This window comes from Vanellus vanellus, assembly GCF_965231255.1.
Source record: "Vanellus vanellus genome assembly, chromosome: 10".
NCBI lineage: Eukaryota > Metazoa > Chordata > Aves > Charadriiformes > Charadriidae > Vanellus > Vanellus vanellus.
Window position 1 is genome coordinate 10,178,056 of NC_138915.1, and position 18,967 is coordinate 10,197,022.

General features: G+C 34.9%; 1 protein-coding gene across 4 annotated transcripts in view; it reads right to left on the bottom strand.

Annotated features, from left to right (window-relative positions):
* Positions 1-283: 283 nt before the first annotated feature.
* FMR1 (fragile X messenger ribonucleoprotein 1) overlaps positions 284-18,967 on the bottom strand; it is a 32,877-nt gene continuing 14,193 nt past the window's right edge. The window contains exons 8-15 of one of the 4 annotated variants that reach the window (XM_082488171.1): positions 15,734-15,904; positions 15,566-15,644; positions 12,583-12,692; positions 9,533-9,619; positions 7,090-7,285; positions 5,624-5,803; positions 4,685-4,767; positions 284-2,791 (exon numbers count right to left, since the gene is read on the bottom strand). In XM_082488171.1, the coding sequence (XP_082344297.1) occupies positions 2,681-2,791; positions 4,685-4,767; positions 5,624-5,803; positions 7,090-7,285; positions 9,533-9,619; positions 12,583-12,692; positions 15,566-15,644; positions 15,734-15,904 (1,017 nt within the window). In that variant the 3' untranslated portion in view covers positions 284-2,680. Of the gene's footprint in view, positions 2,843-2,907; positions 3,051-4,283; positions 4,369-4,684; positions 4,768-5,623; positions 5,804-7,089; positions 7,286-9,532; positions 9,620-12,582; positions 12,693-15,565; positions 15,645-15,733; positions 15,905-18,967 lie in introns of those variants that run through there. The other 3 variants (XM_082488170.1, XM_082488173.1, XM_082488172.1) reach the window with 3 other exon arrangements.

Genomic DNA, 18,967 nt, shown 5'->3' on the forward strand with positions numbered 1-18,967 from the left:
ATTCAAGAAACTACACCTATTTGCTTCTTGAACTCATGAATGCTCACAAAGAAGAGAGATTTTTATCTAGGTTGCAAAAAAAGCCATATAAAAATATTTTTTTTTCCTGAATAAGGTTTTATACCACCTCTAAAAATCGTAACTTCCCACCATCATTCAGAAAAGTGCATTTAGTAAAGAAAGGAAACAGGAACTTTATTTTCAGCAGCATTTGCTACTTCATAGGCTTTGATCTTAACCCTATTGAATTTAGACTTTGGCATCATTCACAAATACCTCTCACTCTTTTTAAAGAACTTTATTTTAAAAAATAGTTTTAATTCATTAGACCATACTTTATAAGTTACCAATAAGGACGGACCTGAACTCAAGCATCAGACATTTGTTGCACTTTTAAGTTTTGTAACAACATGACTTTTCAAAATAAAATTGTACATTTAGATTCACAGTTTAATTTGTTGAAATTTAATAACATTTAAAAACACTGGAATTTGAATTGAAAGGGATACACGTTAAGCACACAAATACCGAAAGAGGTCATAACCCAAAATGCACTTGAAAATGGAATGCAGCTAATTAGTCAGGCTGTAGTTTAGTAATTTCACATTTAACCTAGTTAGCACCTTGTGAACTCAACCACTGAACGTGAGAAGTATAGTGCATGTAGTGTGACAACTCAACAGGTAACGTACCATTTCATCATTAGATTGCGTTTTCTTGAGCGTTATGTGCCACATTTTTCAAAACTGGTAATATTTTAGAAGTCCTCTAAAACGTGTAAATAAACAATGGCTACAGTTAAAGTCTAAACAAAGAAATATTTTCTCTCTACTTTGAGATTTTTTTAAAAGCAATCATTTATAAGGATTGCATCAACATCAGTTAGCAGAGGAAGATCAAACTTTATTGAAACTGCTTGCATACAAAATATATTGCACTATAACCAAACAAATGTCAACATAAAATCCAATCTGTTGTAGCTAATATGTACAGAGAATATTGCCCAAGAGCAGTTACATTACAAGGTCAGTCTACCTTGGTTAATTATCTACAGTATTTTAAACCAAACAGCTTACAGATGATGTGTGCAAGGTACCAATTTCTGTTTTCAAATACTATACATTCCCAAAATAAATAACTAGAAATCAACATTAATGTTTGGCAATACTTTTTAAGACATTTTTATACTTGTTAAATCATGTGCAGTTCGTTGCCATTTTTAGTATGCTCACCTGTATGCAAGAAAAAAAAAAGAATGAAAAAAGCAAAGAAACAAAACTCACAAAATACATCAGAGGCAAGGTCAAGTTTGTACAACTCTGTACACAAACAGTGGCTCTCCTGGAGTAAACTGAATAAAAACGGATTAAGATGAACATCCTTATACAGTTTTGCCCAGTAAGTTTAATGTGGGATCAGAAATAAAAGAAAGCACAGCTCTTCCCACTACTTCCCACCCTTCCCTGGTGTATGACTGTACTTCGGATCAAGTTCTGTGACACCTTCAAATTGCCTGGTAACTCAGACCTTGTACCTCAAAATATGATGAATTTTTATCTACCTCCAGTATCTCCAACTACTGTATCTGTACTTCCCAGGGCATTACACGTGGTGATTTTCTTCCTACCTCTCCTGACATAGTCCTCGAATTAAAATAAGCAATTCAAGAAGTTTTGGGAGGATGAAAAACATCAGCGCTTTAAACTGGTCATCTGGCCAAATAGCAGGCACACATTACTCACTTGTGAACACATTACATTTGTTCCCTCAGTAACAATGAGTTTTTTCGTTTTCCACAATGGAAAGGTTTTTTAGTTATTTGTTTCTTTTTTTAAAAAAAAGCTTCTGTACTGCCTACAAAGAAAAAAATTACACCCCTTTTTCAATAACACTATTTGCCAAATCTTCAGTGCAAAATAAATTTCCTATTCTTATAACTGTCTAACTCAATGTTTATGTAAGGAAAAAATTATGGAAAGCATGCACTTGTCTATAAAGTACTAATGTCTGACAAGGATTGCTACATATATTTTACATTTAGTGTTACCAACTCATCTTCCCTGATTTCTGCATCCAAATATAGTATTCCTACCTGCCAAGATATAAAAAAGGCACAGATCATACAACTTTTTTGCTAATGAAAATGACAATTGTTACATCACACATATTTCAGAGTCCACTAAAATATTGAAAAAGGTGGACCAGGATGTGAACTGACACAGGACATAAAACGACATAGCATTTCATGAAGAACTTGTAAGTTAGATTGAAAACAGAAGCCAATTTGATTACTGCAAACACTATTTATTCTGAAAATTGAAATTGAGCAGTGAATTTGACCCGATGTGTTAAAATGGTACAACTGAACAGAAAGTTTACCAATGCACAGCTCAGTATTTTTAAAACAAACAGAAAAAGAATCTTTCATTGTTTGAACTGCAATATGTACTTGAAAGCGATTTTCGGAAATTCAGATATTTTTATGCAAATATTTGAATAACTTCTTATTCTGAAAACAACTGCATACTGTTGATGTTAAAAAAGGCTAACGGAGAACATATGTTCATTTCATGCCCTGCGCCATCTTGCCTACTATTTGTCTTTGGCCTAACAAGTTTCTCTAACATGGAATAGGAATTACTGAAACAGTATAGGAAATATGACTTTAGAATTATGCAGTTTAGGGTACTCCATTCACCAGCGGCTGTTGACCATCTGCGCTGTCCGCTTTCTCTTTCTTCTGATTACGTTCTTTACCCGTGCGCAGCCGACTACCTTCATTGGAGGTATTCTGTAATGTTTTAGTGTGGACACTCCTTTCATTATTGCAGTCAATTCTGATCTGGAACAAGTCAGAGTTATATAAAGCATTCTCTTCCTTTCATCCACCCCTTACGCATTTGCTACCTTAGCAGCCTGGGAGGAGCACTATTTATTAAATAGTCAGAAGACACAAATAGTACCACACCCTTATGGCTTTGTTAAATGTATCCAGCTGAATGGAGAGAGTGTGAATTCTTTTCTGTTCAAAAATGTCACATACTTGTGACCTGAAAAAAAAAAAAACAAAACCAAAAAACCTCCTGTCTACCTAGCCCTGGAAGCTAAATTTTTTTTTTCCAGTGTGTTTGCGCAAGAGAAAGCTGAAGAACTAATAGCAGATAGAACTCTGAAACATCATTTCACTTTCAGTAATTCAACTTTCTATTTGTTGTACACAAACATTTTTTTTTTTTTGAAAAAAAAACAACAAACCAAACAAACCAAAAACACATAGAAAAGCTGCCATCATACTAACGCTAAAAAAAACCCAAAAGGAAAATCTACCCAGCCACTCTGTGCATCTTAAAAAAGGTTTCATTTAATCCACCAAAAAGACTTCTGCACCCTGTTTAAGTGGTCATAAAAAATTTCAAGAAAGCATTTTGAAAGCAAAATTTTTATGCTTGTGAAGAGGGTTAGCCCTCATTCCTTGAAATATTACAAAATTTTTACAACTTGATCGGTCAGGTTTCAACGGTATGCAAGTACTTATTTTCATATAGAATATCATCTCGTCCACATCTCGGAGCAACAGAAAAAAATCACGACTTGTTGTTAAGTGCCCTAGTTTCTTTTTCAGGATCACAGTCCTCCACTGCCTACTTCAAACTTTATAAGTTAATTACTGATTAAACATAAAGTTGTGTGGCCATAATTTTTTTTTTTTTTGGCATGTTAGTTGTTTGCATTTCCAAGTACTACACCTTCAAGTTCAACACTCACACTTGGAAAACTAAGCATCTGGTCACTTGTTCCATCCCCCTCCCCCCCCTTCTTAAACAAGCTTTCTAACACCAAACCAAGAGTCATCTCAATCTGCCATCAGAATCATGACTCCTGGTAACATCACGGAGAAGACGGCAGCTTGCAGCTGCTCACTATTTCTTCCTCCCAACACAATTCATGCTACACGGTAAGAGATGGTAGGTTTGTACGTTATCGTTTGAAGCAAGAACAGTTTCCATCTAGGGAAACTTAATAAATACACATAAAATGTCAGCCTGAGTAACTTTATACAACAAAACATATTTGAAAAAAAATTGCAGAAATATCTTTATAAAAGGCTATAAAATATTTAAAGTTATAAAATATTTCAAAATATGACTTGAACATTTTCTTGATGTGCATTTTTAACTTACTTTCTAGACTGCATAGCCTTCAATTGCAAATGTTTCATTTATCAGTGAAGGTAGTTTCTGAAGTTTAATCTTTCTTACTCTGAAGATTCTGGCTACAACACACTCTCTCTTTATATAAAGCGTTAAGGATTCTCCTCCCTCAGGTATATAGGCGACAAACAATACACAACGCAGCAAGAAAGAAAAGCTAAAAACAAAAAGCTAGTAAGAACACAGACTGAAATCAAGCTGGTTAGTAAATCCTTGGGACTCGTGATCAGAGTTCTAACCAAAGGGAGATCTAAGCTAACATTATGGAGTTTCAATATATCAAGCTGTGTAAAGATGCGATTCCTGCATATATGTTATAAAATGACACAGACCTCTTGTAGATCCCATTAGGGAATTAGGGAATAAGCAACCACAAGGCTACTGTGTCGCTTGCGGCTTTCAAGACTGTAATGTCCATATATGACACTTACACAATTTTAAACAGTGCAGAGTTCCAATAAGAGAAAAATTACCTCAAGAGATCCATCTGCTGTTCTCCCTTTTGCATCTCTTGAGTTACGCTGACGGTTATCTGTTCGTGACTGTTCATCGTTTCCTGTAATAATTCATCAACTAAGTTGTTTGACAAGGACATATAATCTTCTTTTACTTAAAATTCATGCAAGCATAATAGGGAATTACTTCAAAGTTGTCATGCGGAAGAACATTAAACAAATATTCTTAATAACATTTAACAACAGTTCTTAAATCTATGGCTGAAGAATCACTAAAGAAAAAGATTATGAAGTATTTTTCTATATCCATTCACAAACTAGAACTCGATTCCTTGACCTCCACATGTGATGGCACAGCCCACAAACTTGAGTCAAGATGCTTATTAGGAAAGCAAATGATTTAGAATGCTATCTCAATTTATTTATATAGAGAAGAGAGGCTTTATATGATATGTGAAGAGACACTGGGATGGAATGCCTCCTCAGCAATTCTGCAGATGACACCAAACTGCAGGAAGTGGTTTGATACACTGGGGGTCAGGGCTGCTGATCACAAGGACCTCAACAAGCTGAAGGAATGGGCTGACAGAAAATTCATTAGCTTTAAAGATGAATCCGAAGTCCCACAGCTTCAACAGGATAACCCCACACAATAGCACACGCTATGGACCGACTGTGTATGCAGCAGCTCCACACAAAAGGAGCTGTCCTGGTAGACAACTTGAATTAGACATGAGTGTGCTCTTGCAACAATGACAGTTGACTGAATAATGGGTTGTGTTAGTAGCAGCGTGGCCAACAGGTCAAAAGAAGGGATTATTCCCCTCTACTCAACATTCAATACACCTGAAACAAAATACTCCATTTAAGAGACTGACAAAGCAAGAGGCTGACAGAAGCGAGTTTGCTTAAGGATTCCAACACTGACCTCTTTTTCAAAATTAAGTCTACATTTACCTTTGAATCCTCCGCGACCCCTCCCTCCTTGCCCTCTTGCACCACCTCCACGTCTTCGCCCATCTCCTCTACGAAGGTAGTTGTCTCGCTCCTCTTCTGCTGGGGCTGCTGACCAATCGCTAAGTTCGTCTCTGTGATCAGATTCTGTTTCAGAAGCATTTGATGCTTCAGAATTAGTTCCTATCAAGACGATAAAAAAAAAAAACCCAAGCGTGCCAGTGTAGCTTTGCATGAAGACAATATAGCAGAATGAAAAAAGTAGATCTTTAAATTTTTTTTTTTAAACAAACAGCTTTGATTTTTTGCCTCCAAATCCCTATAACATACATAATACAGAAAAGTGTATAATATACATTACTTCTTCAAAAATTCAAGACAGACATAAAAGTTAGAAGTGTGTTTAAGGTTAAATAATAAGTGCCACGTGTTTATGGTTACTTGGCATTATCGGCCTATCAATATATTATTGAATCTACTATGCAAGTGTAGGAAGTCCAGTAAAACGTCAGGGGTCTAACAGACTACTTTCTGCCATATTCCTAAAAGCGAAAGTTCTGAATATAACCTGTCCTGTCTCCCCTCACCACCACAACTCCTCTATGAAAAAAAAAAAAATTCCATCATGAAACAGCTTGTAACACACACCACAACAGCAGAGAACAAAAGTTAGCATGCTAGAAATGTTTCAAATTCAAAATAACTGGCCATTACAATTTTTCCAGTTAACGTATCACCTTCACTGATGAAAGCTGGTTCTTTTGCCCATTTTTTTCCGCTTGTAACCCTGTAATTATCAGCCAGGTGAGCTCACATCTTCTAAAAATAGTAAAAGGGCTTCAGCACAAAAACATTAATTTTGTATCATCTAGAATGTAAGCTAAGACTGTCTTATCAAGCTCATACTACAGGCCTTTCAAGTCAGCTGACCTATGTTATGGATAATGAAGTAATAGATTGCTCTGAAGCACCACAATCCTGAAAACTTTTAATTAGTGAGTTATACAAGCTTTTAGAGGAATACTGTTTTGGTTACTATGTTCTTTTAGTAAAAAACATAAAAGTTCAATTTAATATGAGGAAAATAACTTTTTCTGCAAATTGAGCTACACAGTATTTTCACTTATAAGTATTTATATTAAGATAGCCTCTTACAGGCTCAAATGAAAACTGAGGCTTTATTATTGTTCAAAATATAGATAAAATAACAACCCTTGCCCTAAACCGTTCATAACGTAGGAGACTAAGCACGCTCTAAGAGACAGGAACCGCATGGAAATAAGTTTAGATTACACATAAGCACTGCATTTTACTTCAGAATATTTTCTGCAGCATAAAGTTCTATATAATCTTCAAATATTAATTGAATTTCTGTTTTAACAGCTTTGTTTCCAAGACCAGTCTTTTTCAAGAAATCAAAAGACCAGTAGGCCACTCTTAAAACCGTAACTGTACTTTTAGTTGCCTACCTGAAGCATAGCCCGGACCACGTCTACTATGCCCTCTGTTTCTGTAAGGTCGACTACCGCGTCCAAGTCCTGGACCATCGTCAGTCATGTACCCTTTTTCCTTATCAGTACGATTTGGTGGTGGCCTAGAAGTAGCTCCAATCTGTCGAAGCTGCTCATCAATTTGCAATCTTTCCAAACGCAGCTGGTCTACTTCCTACACAAACACAAGCAGAGCAAGTCACATGTAACCACTGTTTAATCATCCGAATGTAGACATGCAGTTCTCAGAAAGAGCACTCAAGTATTGCAACTAATAATATGTTTAATACTTAAATAGTAACTCAGCTTTGAGAATAATTTGTTTACCAAAAAATACTTTCAAATGTGCAAATCTGTCTATTACCAATACAATTCTCCCTCTGACACAGCTGGCGAGTTTAGGTTTGTTTAAAAAAGATTTATCAAGAAAAAGCACTCGGATCAACTGTTTGAGGAGATATAAATTTAATACTGAAGTGTAGTTAATTGTGAGATTTTTCACCCTTAAGTTAAACATTTTTAACTAGAGAAGTTAACATTCCTTATTTTTGAACACAGTAATATCATCCATTTAAGGCTTTCCAACAATGGTATAATTTAAACTTTTTAGATTCCAACAGAAGCTTCTTACACTGTTGCATGTAACAAATATCAAAGTTATTAAACAATTATGATGTAATAATGTTGTTTCATAAAAAGGGCTAGAGGTTACTCTCCTGTTAAATTCTACTTAATAATAATGAATACTACCAGGGAAGTGAAGAAGCATACAAGCACAGAGAGAAAAGTGCTGTAACTCAGGCATAGAGAGACAACCAGCACGCAGAACTCTTACCACACATAACTACCAAGAGATAAACGCAATAATTATCTACAGCAACATATATTCAGAGAATACTTTTGTCAGTTTCGGATGTTGTCTAACTACATAAAAAAGTGGTAGCTTTTTTTTTTAAAAAAAATTATATCAGGGAGAAAGTTATTCATGAAAGTTTCAGTGTGATATTGGAAGGGACCCCTGGAAGTCACCTTGTCCAGCTAGGACTTTGACAAGATTCCTCGGCACTCAGAGATGCATCCCACGAGGTCCTGCTGACTTGTGCATATCTCCCCCCACCCCAAGATGTTCCCTAACTCAATCTTCCTTTAGGAAGGGCAAGTCTTCATTGCTCCAGACTCTCCTATTGTTTTTAGGGGCCTGGCAATTCTTAGGACAAATCTTATCAATAATAAAACCAAAGTGAAGATGACATTCAGTACCTCATCTTCCTCCTTTGTGACCAAGTTCCCTCCCTACTCAGCAGCAGGCCTGCATTTTCTGCACTATTCCTTTTGCTGCCAATATACCTGTACAAGCCCTTCTTGCTACCCTTCACATCCCTTACCATATTCAACTCCAGACAGACTTTGGCTTTCCCAAACTCATCCCTGCACACTCAGATTGTGTCTTTATATTCCGAAATAGCAAGCATGCAAGAAAGAAGCTTGATTTTTAGAACTAGTTTTCATGTGGTCCTTCTCTGCCTGTACTACCTGATAGCTGCAGAGCTGCTGTATCTCTGCTCCAAAATACTGATAAATCCAGTGCTCCACAAGCAGGATTAAAAGGTACAGTTATTGAGTAGATAAGTAAGGGAACAAAAGTAGTTTCTTCTTCTAACTTCTCTGATACTTGTACTGAGAAGTTTCTTTTAGCTATGTACAGAAATTTTAGCATTCTAGAATATTCAATGATAGCTACCGCACAGACAGGACATGTATCAAAATATGAGTGGTCTTGAGTTTCAAGAGAAACGCAAGAATATATTTAATTAAATGAACACAAAGCAGTCCCTACTTTAGCATCTGGCCCCACCATTAAGTATTGAGCACCTGGCCATAACAGCTACAAGCAAAAGTCACTATAAGCAGTAACGTGGGGTATTTTTTGCTCCCTGTACAAAAGACAAGCAGCACTGCAGACTACTGGAGAAGTTACGGAGCCAAGAGGCAAACACAACATAGAAAGCCAAATTGCCTACAAAACATCCTCAAGTATGAAATGTCAATTAACTACAGAAAAAGAACTTTAGGGTTTTAGAATGAAATGCCCACTGTACACAAGATCTCTACACAGAGCCCTGTGCTTGCTTTGCCGTTGCATGAGGGACTGACTATTCCTTGTATATAAAGTTGTCAGCATTTTTTGAGACAGATTTCTTCTTATTCCTTTGTATTTTGCATTCTGAAAAAATTCTTTTTCACCCCCTCCTTAAGATAAATGATTCTTTTAATAAAACATGGCTTTTACAAGAAAAAAAACTGTTACAATACCAATTTTTCAACAGTCTTTGGGGCCTGAACAGATTTTGATCATCATCTTGTTACCATCTCAAGTATTGATAGAAGAATTTCCATGGTAAAGCAGCATCATTTTCCTCACCTTTAAATAATTAAGATGATAATCCAGAAGAACAGTTGCATTAGTGATGCTATCCTTGGTTCCCACAAACACAAATGGTACCATTCCCTAGAACACAGTAACAGTAGTCCTATGGTTATTGATTAAGCATCAAATACTGAAGAGAACCAAACATATTCCTCTAAAACTTGAAAATTATTTTTATAAAATGGATAAGCATAAATCAAAAAATAATAGTTTATATATTATATATAAATTTAAATAAAAAGTATAAATATATATAATATAAATTTAAATAAAAAGTATAAATAAAGTTGACTAGATCATGTAGACCAATTCCCTTTATGCAAAGAGCTTCTTTTAAATAAGAAAATTTAGATTGTATGTATCACAATGCCACCATCCATTTTTCTGAACAAATTAAAAAAAAAAGTCAATTCAAAACACTTCAGGTTTACTCCCTTCAAAATTAACACTACCTTTGCTGAACACATCTGCTCTCTCACAGCAGGTTATTTTAGGCTAGACATTAGTAAAGAAACATTTCATAATTTTAGAAGTAAATAAAATTAACACTGTGTCAAAAAACAAAACTTGGTCCTTCTGAGCATCTCTCAATTTGTAAAAGGCAAACAAAACACATTCAAGAAATAAAAGTTAGTATTTCAGGTAATGATTGCTACCTTACATTTATTTTACCTTTCAAGAGTTTTATTTAAGCGACTCAACAAATACCTGAAAAATGTAAAGCTGGAAACGCCTCAAATTGACACTTAGAGATAAAATATTGAAAGACTAACTTAAATGGCGAAAGCAGGCTAAGAAATCTACCTAAAAGGACCCCCGAGTGCTGAAAACAACTAAACTTTAGCAGATATGAGGATAATTTCCTAACGAAAACTCCTGGCACTAAAATAGGTCTACGCAGATTTTAGAGGTGTGACTCCAGCCCATGCAGACCCCACAAGCTAGCTTTAAACTACCTGACTCCTGTACCAGCTGCAGCCTCACCATGGCAGTATAAACTTCTCTGTGGACTGCAGAAGTCAACCTGAAAGTCTCAAAGACTCAGCTGCTGAAACCTGTGCCATTGCAGATCCAGAGATTGGCTATGCCTACTGAATTAATTTAAATTTTGGTTTGGTATCTCATCATGACCTCTAAAGACACCTTTAATTTTCACTGTACACAAACCCTTTACAGGAATGCATTCTGAAGGAGTTGGGTTTTTGGATTTTTTGATTTTTTTTTTTTTTTTTTTTTTAAGTGAAGTGATTTGAGACACAAACATCTTAACACGTGCACAGTACACTGAGGTTCCCTAAGAGTGGCAAATCTATAGTTTGTCTATGTACTTTAGGTATTTTTGGGGTTTTTTGATTGTTTTTTTTTTTTTCTTCTTTTACATACAAACAACTTTTGTTAGATCTTACAGATTTGCACCTGAGATCTAAGGGCAGTATTCTAACATCTCATTCACAAGAAAAAGCAGCCACCACCATATCAAAATTTAAAACTCAACTACTGTAATTGACAAACAGAAGGGCTGTAATTTCCAAGTTTGCACGTGGGAAGATTGACGTATTTTATATTTGAAATAAATGTACAAATAAACTTAAAAGAGCTAACTCTTACCTGCCAAGATTTGATCTCAGGTTGCTGTGTTGCTCCTGGTATGACACAACTAACACGTGAAGCAGTGTAAGCAACACCAGTGTTAGCAATGTCATTAATAGGTAAAACAGATGTATGAAAGCAGACCTTGGCTGGTAAAAATAGCTTTCAAGTTAACCTATAGAAGCTATATTTTGAAGAACACTAACAAATAAGCTTTTTCAAGCCCAAAGGAAAAAAGAAAACCTGACATACTGATTGCAGCCATGACCACTTGCTCTTTCACCCTTCTGTTATTCTGCATACTGACGCATTAAAAGTGTTGAAAGTTTTAGCCTGCAGCAACAATAGCACCCTCTTGCTTATTAAGCTAGTTTAAGAATTTGATGCTGCAAGAATTTTCATTAGAAATGAAGTATGACATAGCAGTGAATCCTTTAAATCTTAACATCAACTATCTTACCTTTTCAGATAGATGTAAAACTAGTAAAGTAGTAGAAAACCTTAATTGCTTAGCCACCACTTATAGAAAAATGGAAATCGCATTGTGGGTCTTCAACAACAGTTTTACAGTGATAATACAAAAAGTGAAATAATTACTCAAGAAAGAATGTACGGGTTCCACAGATGCGTTTCACATCTTATTCAAAGTAGCAAAGGTTCCTTACCTGGTAGATATTTAGATTTACAGGTAAATTAAAGACAGTTTGGTTTTCTGTAAGCACATTTCACATTTGAAATTGCAGGGAATCTTTTTGCATTGAGATGTTGAAAGCTTCACGCCCGAAGCTTTCCTTGCAAACCTGCAACCTTTCCCCTCAATGCAGCCCCACATAAAAACACCTCAAATTACAATGTTCAAGACTTCATTAGGCCCTTTACAAGGCTGATAGCCTTCCTGTGCAAATCTGGAGTATCACATTGTTTGTGTCCATGCTTGTTTTTTTCTTCAGGTTATAATTACAGGCTATTGTGAATTTAGGTAACATTTTAAAAAAAAAAAAAAAAAAAAAAAAAAAAGAGGTGTATACATAAAGCACAAGCTTTTCATTACAATATAAGTTACTAATAAAAATTTAAACCAGGTAAAACTCCAAGAGATCGAACTCAAAGCAAATCAATGAATGAACGCAGTAAGTTTCACATATATTGATTTACAGCTCAGCAAGTGCTGGGTAAAAGAGTCACCGCTTCTACAAGGAATACAATTAAATCTCTAAGAAGGTACATCACCAAAAAGTTTCACAAAGCATTTTTCAAACATAGATAACAAGCCAAATTTATATAAAAATTCACCATAGCATTAATAAGGAAATATAGATTCCATCAGAGAAAACACACATTAATCAAAACTTTATCTTACCATTACAAAGATAAAAGTAAGAATTTATTTTATCACTGGGTAGAATATAACCACCGATTAACACATACAGAAATAATGTTAACTGAAAACATACCTCTTCTTGTGGAATATTTTTATCATTTTCAGCCTCAATTCTCACTCTTACAACACCGGATTTGTCCACTATCTCCTGAATCAGTTTTCCATTTTTTCCTATTACTTTTCCTACAGAAAGAACATTAGAACATTCCACCTTTAGGGTTTTTCCCCAAACCTGAGAGTATTACTATACTCTAATTAAACAAGGGTATTTAACAACAGTGCAAGAACTTGTCAAAAATGACTTAATACTCCACAACAAAGACTTAGTTAACAAGCCATGAACTAAAGTGTCAAAGTAAGCTTGGGGCATTAATTTTGGTAATGTTGCAAAGCAACCACTGCGGCATACAGGAAAAGAGGTACTTTATCATGAAAGTTTGTTACTGAGTATAGTTCCCTTCTTTTTCAAAGCTCCTACAAGAGAACAAAGGAAATTCAAATCACTAATGCCTTACCTTTGTATAAAACTATTTGAAATTACACATCTCGATTACAGAAATATTTGTTATCTTGCCTGCTTATTTGGCTTTGCTTTGGTAGGTTTAAAATGACTTCAGTAGTTTACAAATAGACATTGCTGGTTGCATAAAAAAACAACAAGCAGCAAACAAAACCAAAAGACCCTCTTATCTGCTGTAACTACCTTTTGGGTGGAGAACAAAGTAAAACTTAGTCTGTTCACAAAAATTTTAGTTGATGAGATGTTCTGAAATTACCAAAGATACTGTTTGAACAAGACACAAAATTCTCTTCTCTGAAACAGAGCTTTTTTTGAGATACTTGGAAATAGTTTATAATTCATTAAAAAGTCAAAGAAAAATGGAAATAAATTATACTCTCAGGCCAGTAATACATACATTTATCTCTGGAACCAGACATTGCAATTTGAGACAATGAAAATAAAAACTAAGCAAAATAACTTTCTGTCCAAACATGGAAAGGAAAGCTGAGCTGCTTGGAAGGTAATGAGGAAAGGCCATATCCTTCAATCATAGCACTAAAAAAAGCTTAAAGAGCAATATAAAAGATGTTATCTGCACGTAACAGAAATAAGTGTATACTTTTTTAACAAAACTGCTGGCAAACTTGTGACTTTTTTCACAGGCACATCACTGAAAAAAAGGCAAAAAATACTGAGTGCATGACAGCTACTGTTTTGCCCACACAATTAATTAATGAAAAGCAAATTAAACCCACTTTTAATCACCGAGGACATTGTTCCTGTTGTTCAAAGCTAAATAATTTTTTATTTTTGCATTCCAATTTTTCTACAATGAATTTTTAAATCCTATGTGTTTGCAGAAAACATGACAAAAGACGGCCAGTAAGTTCTTCCTTAATGACAAAGGCTGCTCTGAGAGTCAAAAGCTTCTTCCAAGTACTGTATTCCATTATGCATCACAGGTAAATGTAACAGCAGCTTAGCAATAAATGTAAAAAAGCCTAGTGATTTAAAAAAGTCAAGTCAACCAAACAAAAAAAAAAAAAAAAGAAAAAAGAAAAGCAAGTAAAAAGAAAAGAATTACTCTTACATTGCTTGTCCCAATGAAAGAAATACATCTTTTTGAATATTTATGTTTAGTTAGAATTCAGCAACATACATAAAATTCTTTAACAATAAATAAGGACAGTATGCATATATTTTTATCCTATGTTTCAGGCTATAAATTTCCATACAGCCTTTAAAAATAGCAACATCTTGAGTGATTTTGTTGTTGTTTGTTTTTGTCCAGTTTAAAATTTTTTAAAGGATCATTAAGTAGAAGCAGCCAGATGTTTGCATTTTCTTTAGATAAAAAAAAATAAATCAGCATATCAATAATGTAGTAAAAGGAAGTGTCTTCTGCCTTTTTAAAGCAAATTATTTATTTTTCTGGCAAATTATTAAAAATCTAAAAACGCAAATTATCAAACATAGCTTATTTTGGATATAACATATGGTTCAGCCAATTTTATATTCTAAAGGACCCAGGCCAAGAAGCAGAGTAGAAATGAAAAACTGCCAAACCAGAAATAATTATGAAGTTCTAAACAGAAAACAGAAACAAAGAAATTAAAACCGCAAGTTAAAATAATGATGGCAGCTTATCGTTTTTAGTAATCACCAGTAGAATCAGGAGGAAGTAGGAAAGGGAAAACTACTGTTTTAAAATCAATTCCAGAGCTGTAGTGCCACATTTATAAGTACTTGTCCCACTGAAAAATTTCATACTGCTTTAACACCAGCTTTCATACACTGCTTGACAACCTATTAAAGTATTTGCTTTTAGTGGTATGCTATACTGTATAGTATTTCTCCTGTGCTTTTCTTGTCTACTGAATTAAGCCGTGTATTCTTATGTTGCTTTGTAGCATCAAAAGATCATTAAAAGATCTCTCCCCACACACAAGGGCTGCATGCATTCTTGAGGACTTCTTTTTTTTTTTTAGGATGTTTGATAACAGAAATCTGTTAGATTGTCTTTGGGGTATTTTCGTGATCACTGGGTACCTTAACTAGGCGTGCAGTTCATCCCACAGTGCTGCTTTTAAACAAACTGTATTTCAAATGTAAAAGGACAGGAAAAAAGACAAATACAAGTCAAAGAAATTATTCAAAATACACTAGGAAAATATGAGACTGCAGATTCAACTGTTGTATAGCTGAACTAATCTCTGGACATCTTTGGAGGAAATAATTTAATTCTCTGGCTCAAAACAGAAGCTATTCTACTTTATATTTAAGCATCAACACATTGCTTCTAGTTTAAGATATCCCTGAACTGCAAACCAGGAGGTAATTTCTTACAATGTACTGAAGGCAAATGTGGCTATAAAAATCCTGCATGGAGCTGGAAAACAAAACAAAAACCCCAAAGCCAAAACTCTGTACCACCTAGGACCCTTTCACAAAGAGAACTTCAAATTTTTACCCTGACACCCTTCTAAAAGTAAACAACAGTTCTAACAAGGCATTTTCCTTACTGTCACACAGGTAGCCTCCAGAACTGACATACCTACTAAATTTCTTGGGACTTGTATGACATCTTCAGCAAATTCAAGGTAACTTCTTGCCTTTTTCACTGCATCTTGATCCTAAAATGGATAGATGTATGAGAGAAATGAGATCCACTTTCCCAAGTTTTTTTGTTTGTTTGTTTTAAAGGCTAAAGAAGGGAACTTACCTCTCCATAAATATGGAATGTGCAAGTATCTTCGTCAAGATCAATAGCAGTCACTCCAGGTACTTTTCTGGCTTGCTGAATATTAGCACCGTGAGTGCCAATGGCCAAACCCATTAGGTCTTCACGTACAACAAACTGTTCATGAAATCGTGATGCAAGTTGTCTAGAACTCTGAAGAAAAATATAACATTAGCTTACTTAGATTTTTAGTACACCAGAGAGAGAAATCAACATAAATTTAGAGCAAATTCTTTAATCAGGTACTTAGCCTACTTTTTATTTTAATCAATCCTTTTAATGCACTTATTTTCAGTTCAAAAGACACTGAGGAGTCTTCTGAAGAAGTCCTAATATCACCTTTTAAATATTAACATAAGGCTATCCTCTAGCTGTGTTGACATCTCTATATTTTGAATTACCACAGAATGCCTACAGCTATCAAGTGTTCCTAGGTAAGACAGCATTCATTTAGGTTAGTAAAATAGAAGCCATGTTGATTATTAAAGCAAAACCTATGATGTCTGAGGAAAAAAAGCTCCACCCATTTCAACAGGTGGGAGGAAATAGCAACAACTCAATCACTGAACATAAAAATTATGTAGAAATAACAATTACTAAAGACTATACTATTAAAACAACTTCCCACAACACGTTTGAGGCTCAGTTTCTCTCGAATTAAATACCTGGTCACTGTTTTGCAACTCTCATCACCTTTGCATACAACTGCTATGGTGTAACCAAACAAAACAAAAGTGGCTTACAGAATCTTAATCAGGACATTCTATATGAAATAAGATACCAAGAAAGAAAAAGAAAAACCAACAAAAAACTAACCAACTTTTGGATCTGGAATTTTTCAAGATAACTGAAAAAGTATCACTACAAACCTGGATAAAACTTGCAAAAAATATACAAAACAGGGGAAAAAACCCAAACTGTAACTCCAACGACCAAAGCAAACAATTTCCAAAAGCAGCCGTGGGCTTCCAAGAGAACTATGTTGGCAATCTCCTATTTGATGCAAGAGTATGCACATACATGCCCATATGTAAAACACAGTTGCAATATTCTTTTAATTGTATAAAGCTTCCACCAACACAGCAAGCATGCAAAAGAGAGCTGGGAACAGAGGGAAGATTTTGAGAAATATCCTGTAGTACACTGGGGAGTTTGATGGTCCTGAAAATACTTAAACGTGCAGGAAACCTAGATTTCGTCAACACCCATACAATCCTGCATTGATATAAACAGCCTCTGTCAATTCCAGGTGGCAGAGATTATTAGCATGGACAGACCTCATGGGTGCAAGGAAAAGCACATGGGAAATGCTGAATTGCATGCAGTTCACAACCGATCAAGCAAGTGGGGAAACTGTTAAAGATAAGTGGACACTTTGTTTTTTAAAAAACAAAAACACGTTTAAAAAGACTAAAACAATGACTGCGAAGTTTCTCATACACAGCCTCTTCATACTTTCAGAAAACAGACAGTTTTCTTATAGGATGCTTGTGCTATATATGAAACAGGAAGATCACTAAGTTTGGTCACCCTGAGAACTAAAAGAAACATATGGAGAGAAATCAGTAAGATATAAAATATTGTTTATGATAATGAAGTTGTCATACACTTAAAGGAGGTTATAGTACTCAACTCTACAGAGAAGAGGAAATATAGAATGTGTAAAAAAAGTCATTGTTTACCATAGTGAGTAAAATTCCTACATAAAAATGTGGACACTATCCACAAGAGTCTGAGCATAACAGAACACAGGAAAGTAAAAATAGTTTAATTCATTGAGGGAAGATAGAGAATTTCCAACCGTGATAATCTATTAAGTGAAATGGAAAGAGTATTTTGCAAGGAAGAAAAAAATATAAAGCTATGTATTATCTTCCAGAGCCAAGATATATAATCCTATATGTGTTTCTGCATCGCAATCAAAGCTCTAACTACTGTGAAGGCATAACAAGCACACTTTAAATTAGCAGTTTAACCTCAACAACATGAGACCCTACAGAGGTTGAGAAAACATCAAGAAAGTGCCCACAGCAAGCCCTACTCCATCCCAGCAACACTGCTACTGTTATCTGAGCCACTCCTGCTTAAAGCTGTTGATAAATATGCTGTGCTAAATCACTGTCAGAGAGAATTGGCTGCTGTAGATAGTGGTGTAAGTATCCAAGTGTCATGAAATGCTTCATATACTCAGGGAGCTCTATCAAGCACTTTAACTACCTTACAGACCACACTGAAAGCAAACAATATTTTAAATGCTCACAGATCTACATTCTAACAGATAATCCAAATGCCGATTTACCAGTTGACATCTGTTACAGACCTCCACATGAGTGGAGAACAGGACGATCAAGTCAATGATCAGTTGTTAACACAACCATCTACGCTACATAGGAAACGTGAAGCTACATCATCACTGGGGACCTCGTCTATGACAGTCAAACTGTAGTTTTATTGCTTGTACTGAAATTTATATAATCTGCAGAAAAACTATATAACAGCTTTTATGTAAGTTGTGTATTACAAGATATATTTTTTTTTAAACATAGCAAATTCTGTATTCTACTTCCCTCCAATAAATTAGTAAGAAACAACTATGCAAATAATGTATTAATACCTACTTAGAGGCCATGACTGAATTGCATTTAGACAGAATACAATACAAACCGCAATGCAAAAGTACACTTGTAAATTCAGGCTTTTTATTATGTCAAAAAAACAACTAAGCCACATCTACTGGCAAAGAACACACACACACACACACAAAAAAAAGGGTTATTTTAGTTTATGCTCTAAAAGTCACATTTGAGAAATAAAACCATGCAAGTCAAGAAGCTAATATGCAGAAAAGAAGGTACAAGATACAACAAATGGAAAGAAAAAAAACACAACCAAGAAGCAGCTCATCTAGTGATTACGGCTTAGAAAGCAAGAAAAGTAAAACTGCTGGAAGAAAAAAGTGGCATATATTTAGAGTTCAGAGAGTAAGACACAAAAATAGAGTTTATCTGATGGAAACAATGAGCTATTAATAATAATGCAGTAAAGCCCAAAGTGTCTACTAAATATTTCTTCTGCAGATGGACACGTGCAGTCTGTTTGTATGTCAGTGTCTCAACAGAAATCATGAGTGTGATTTTTACTATCTGAAGCTTTTCAGGTTTGGCTGAACTTGATTTTATATCTATTATAAAGTACAGGAAACACAGATGTCAACCT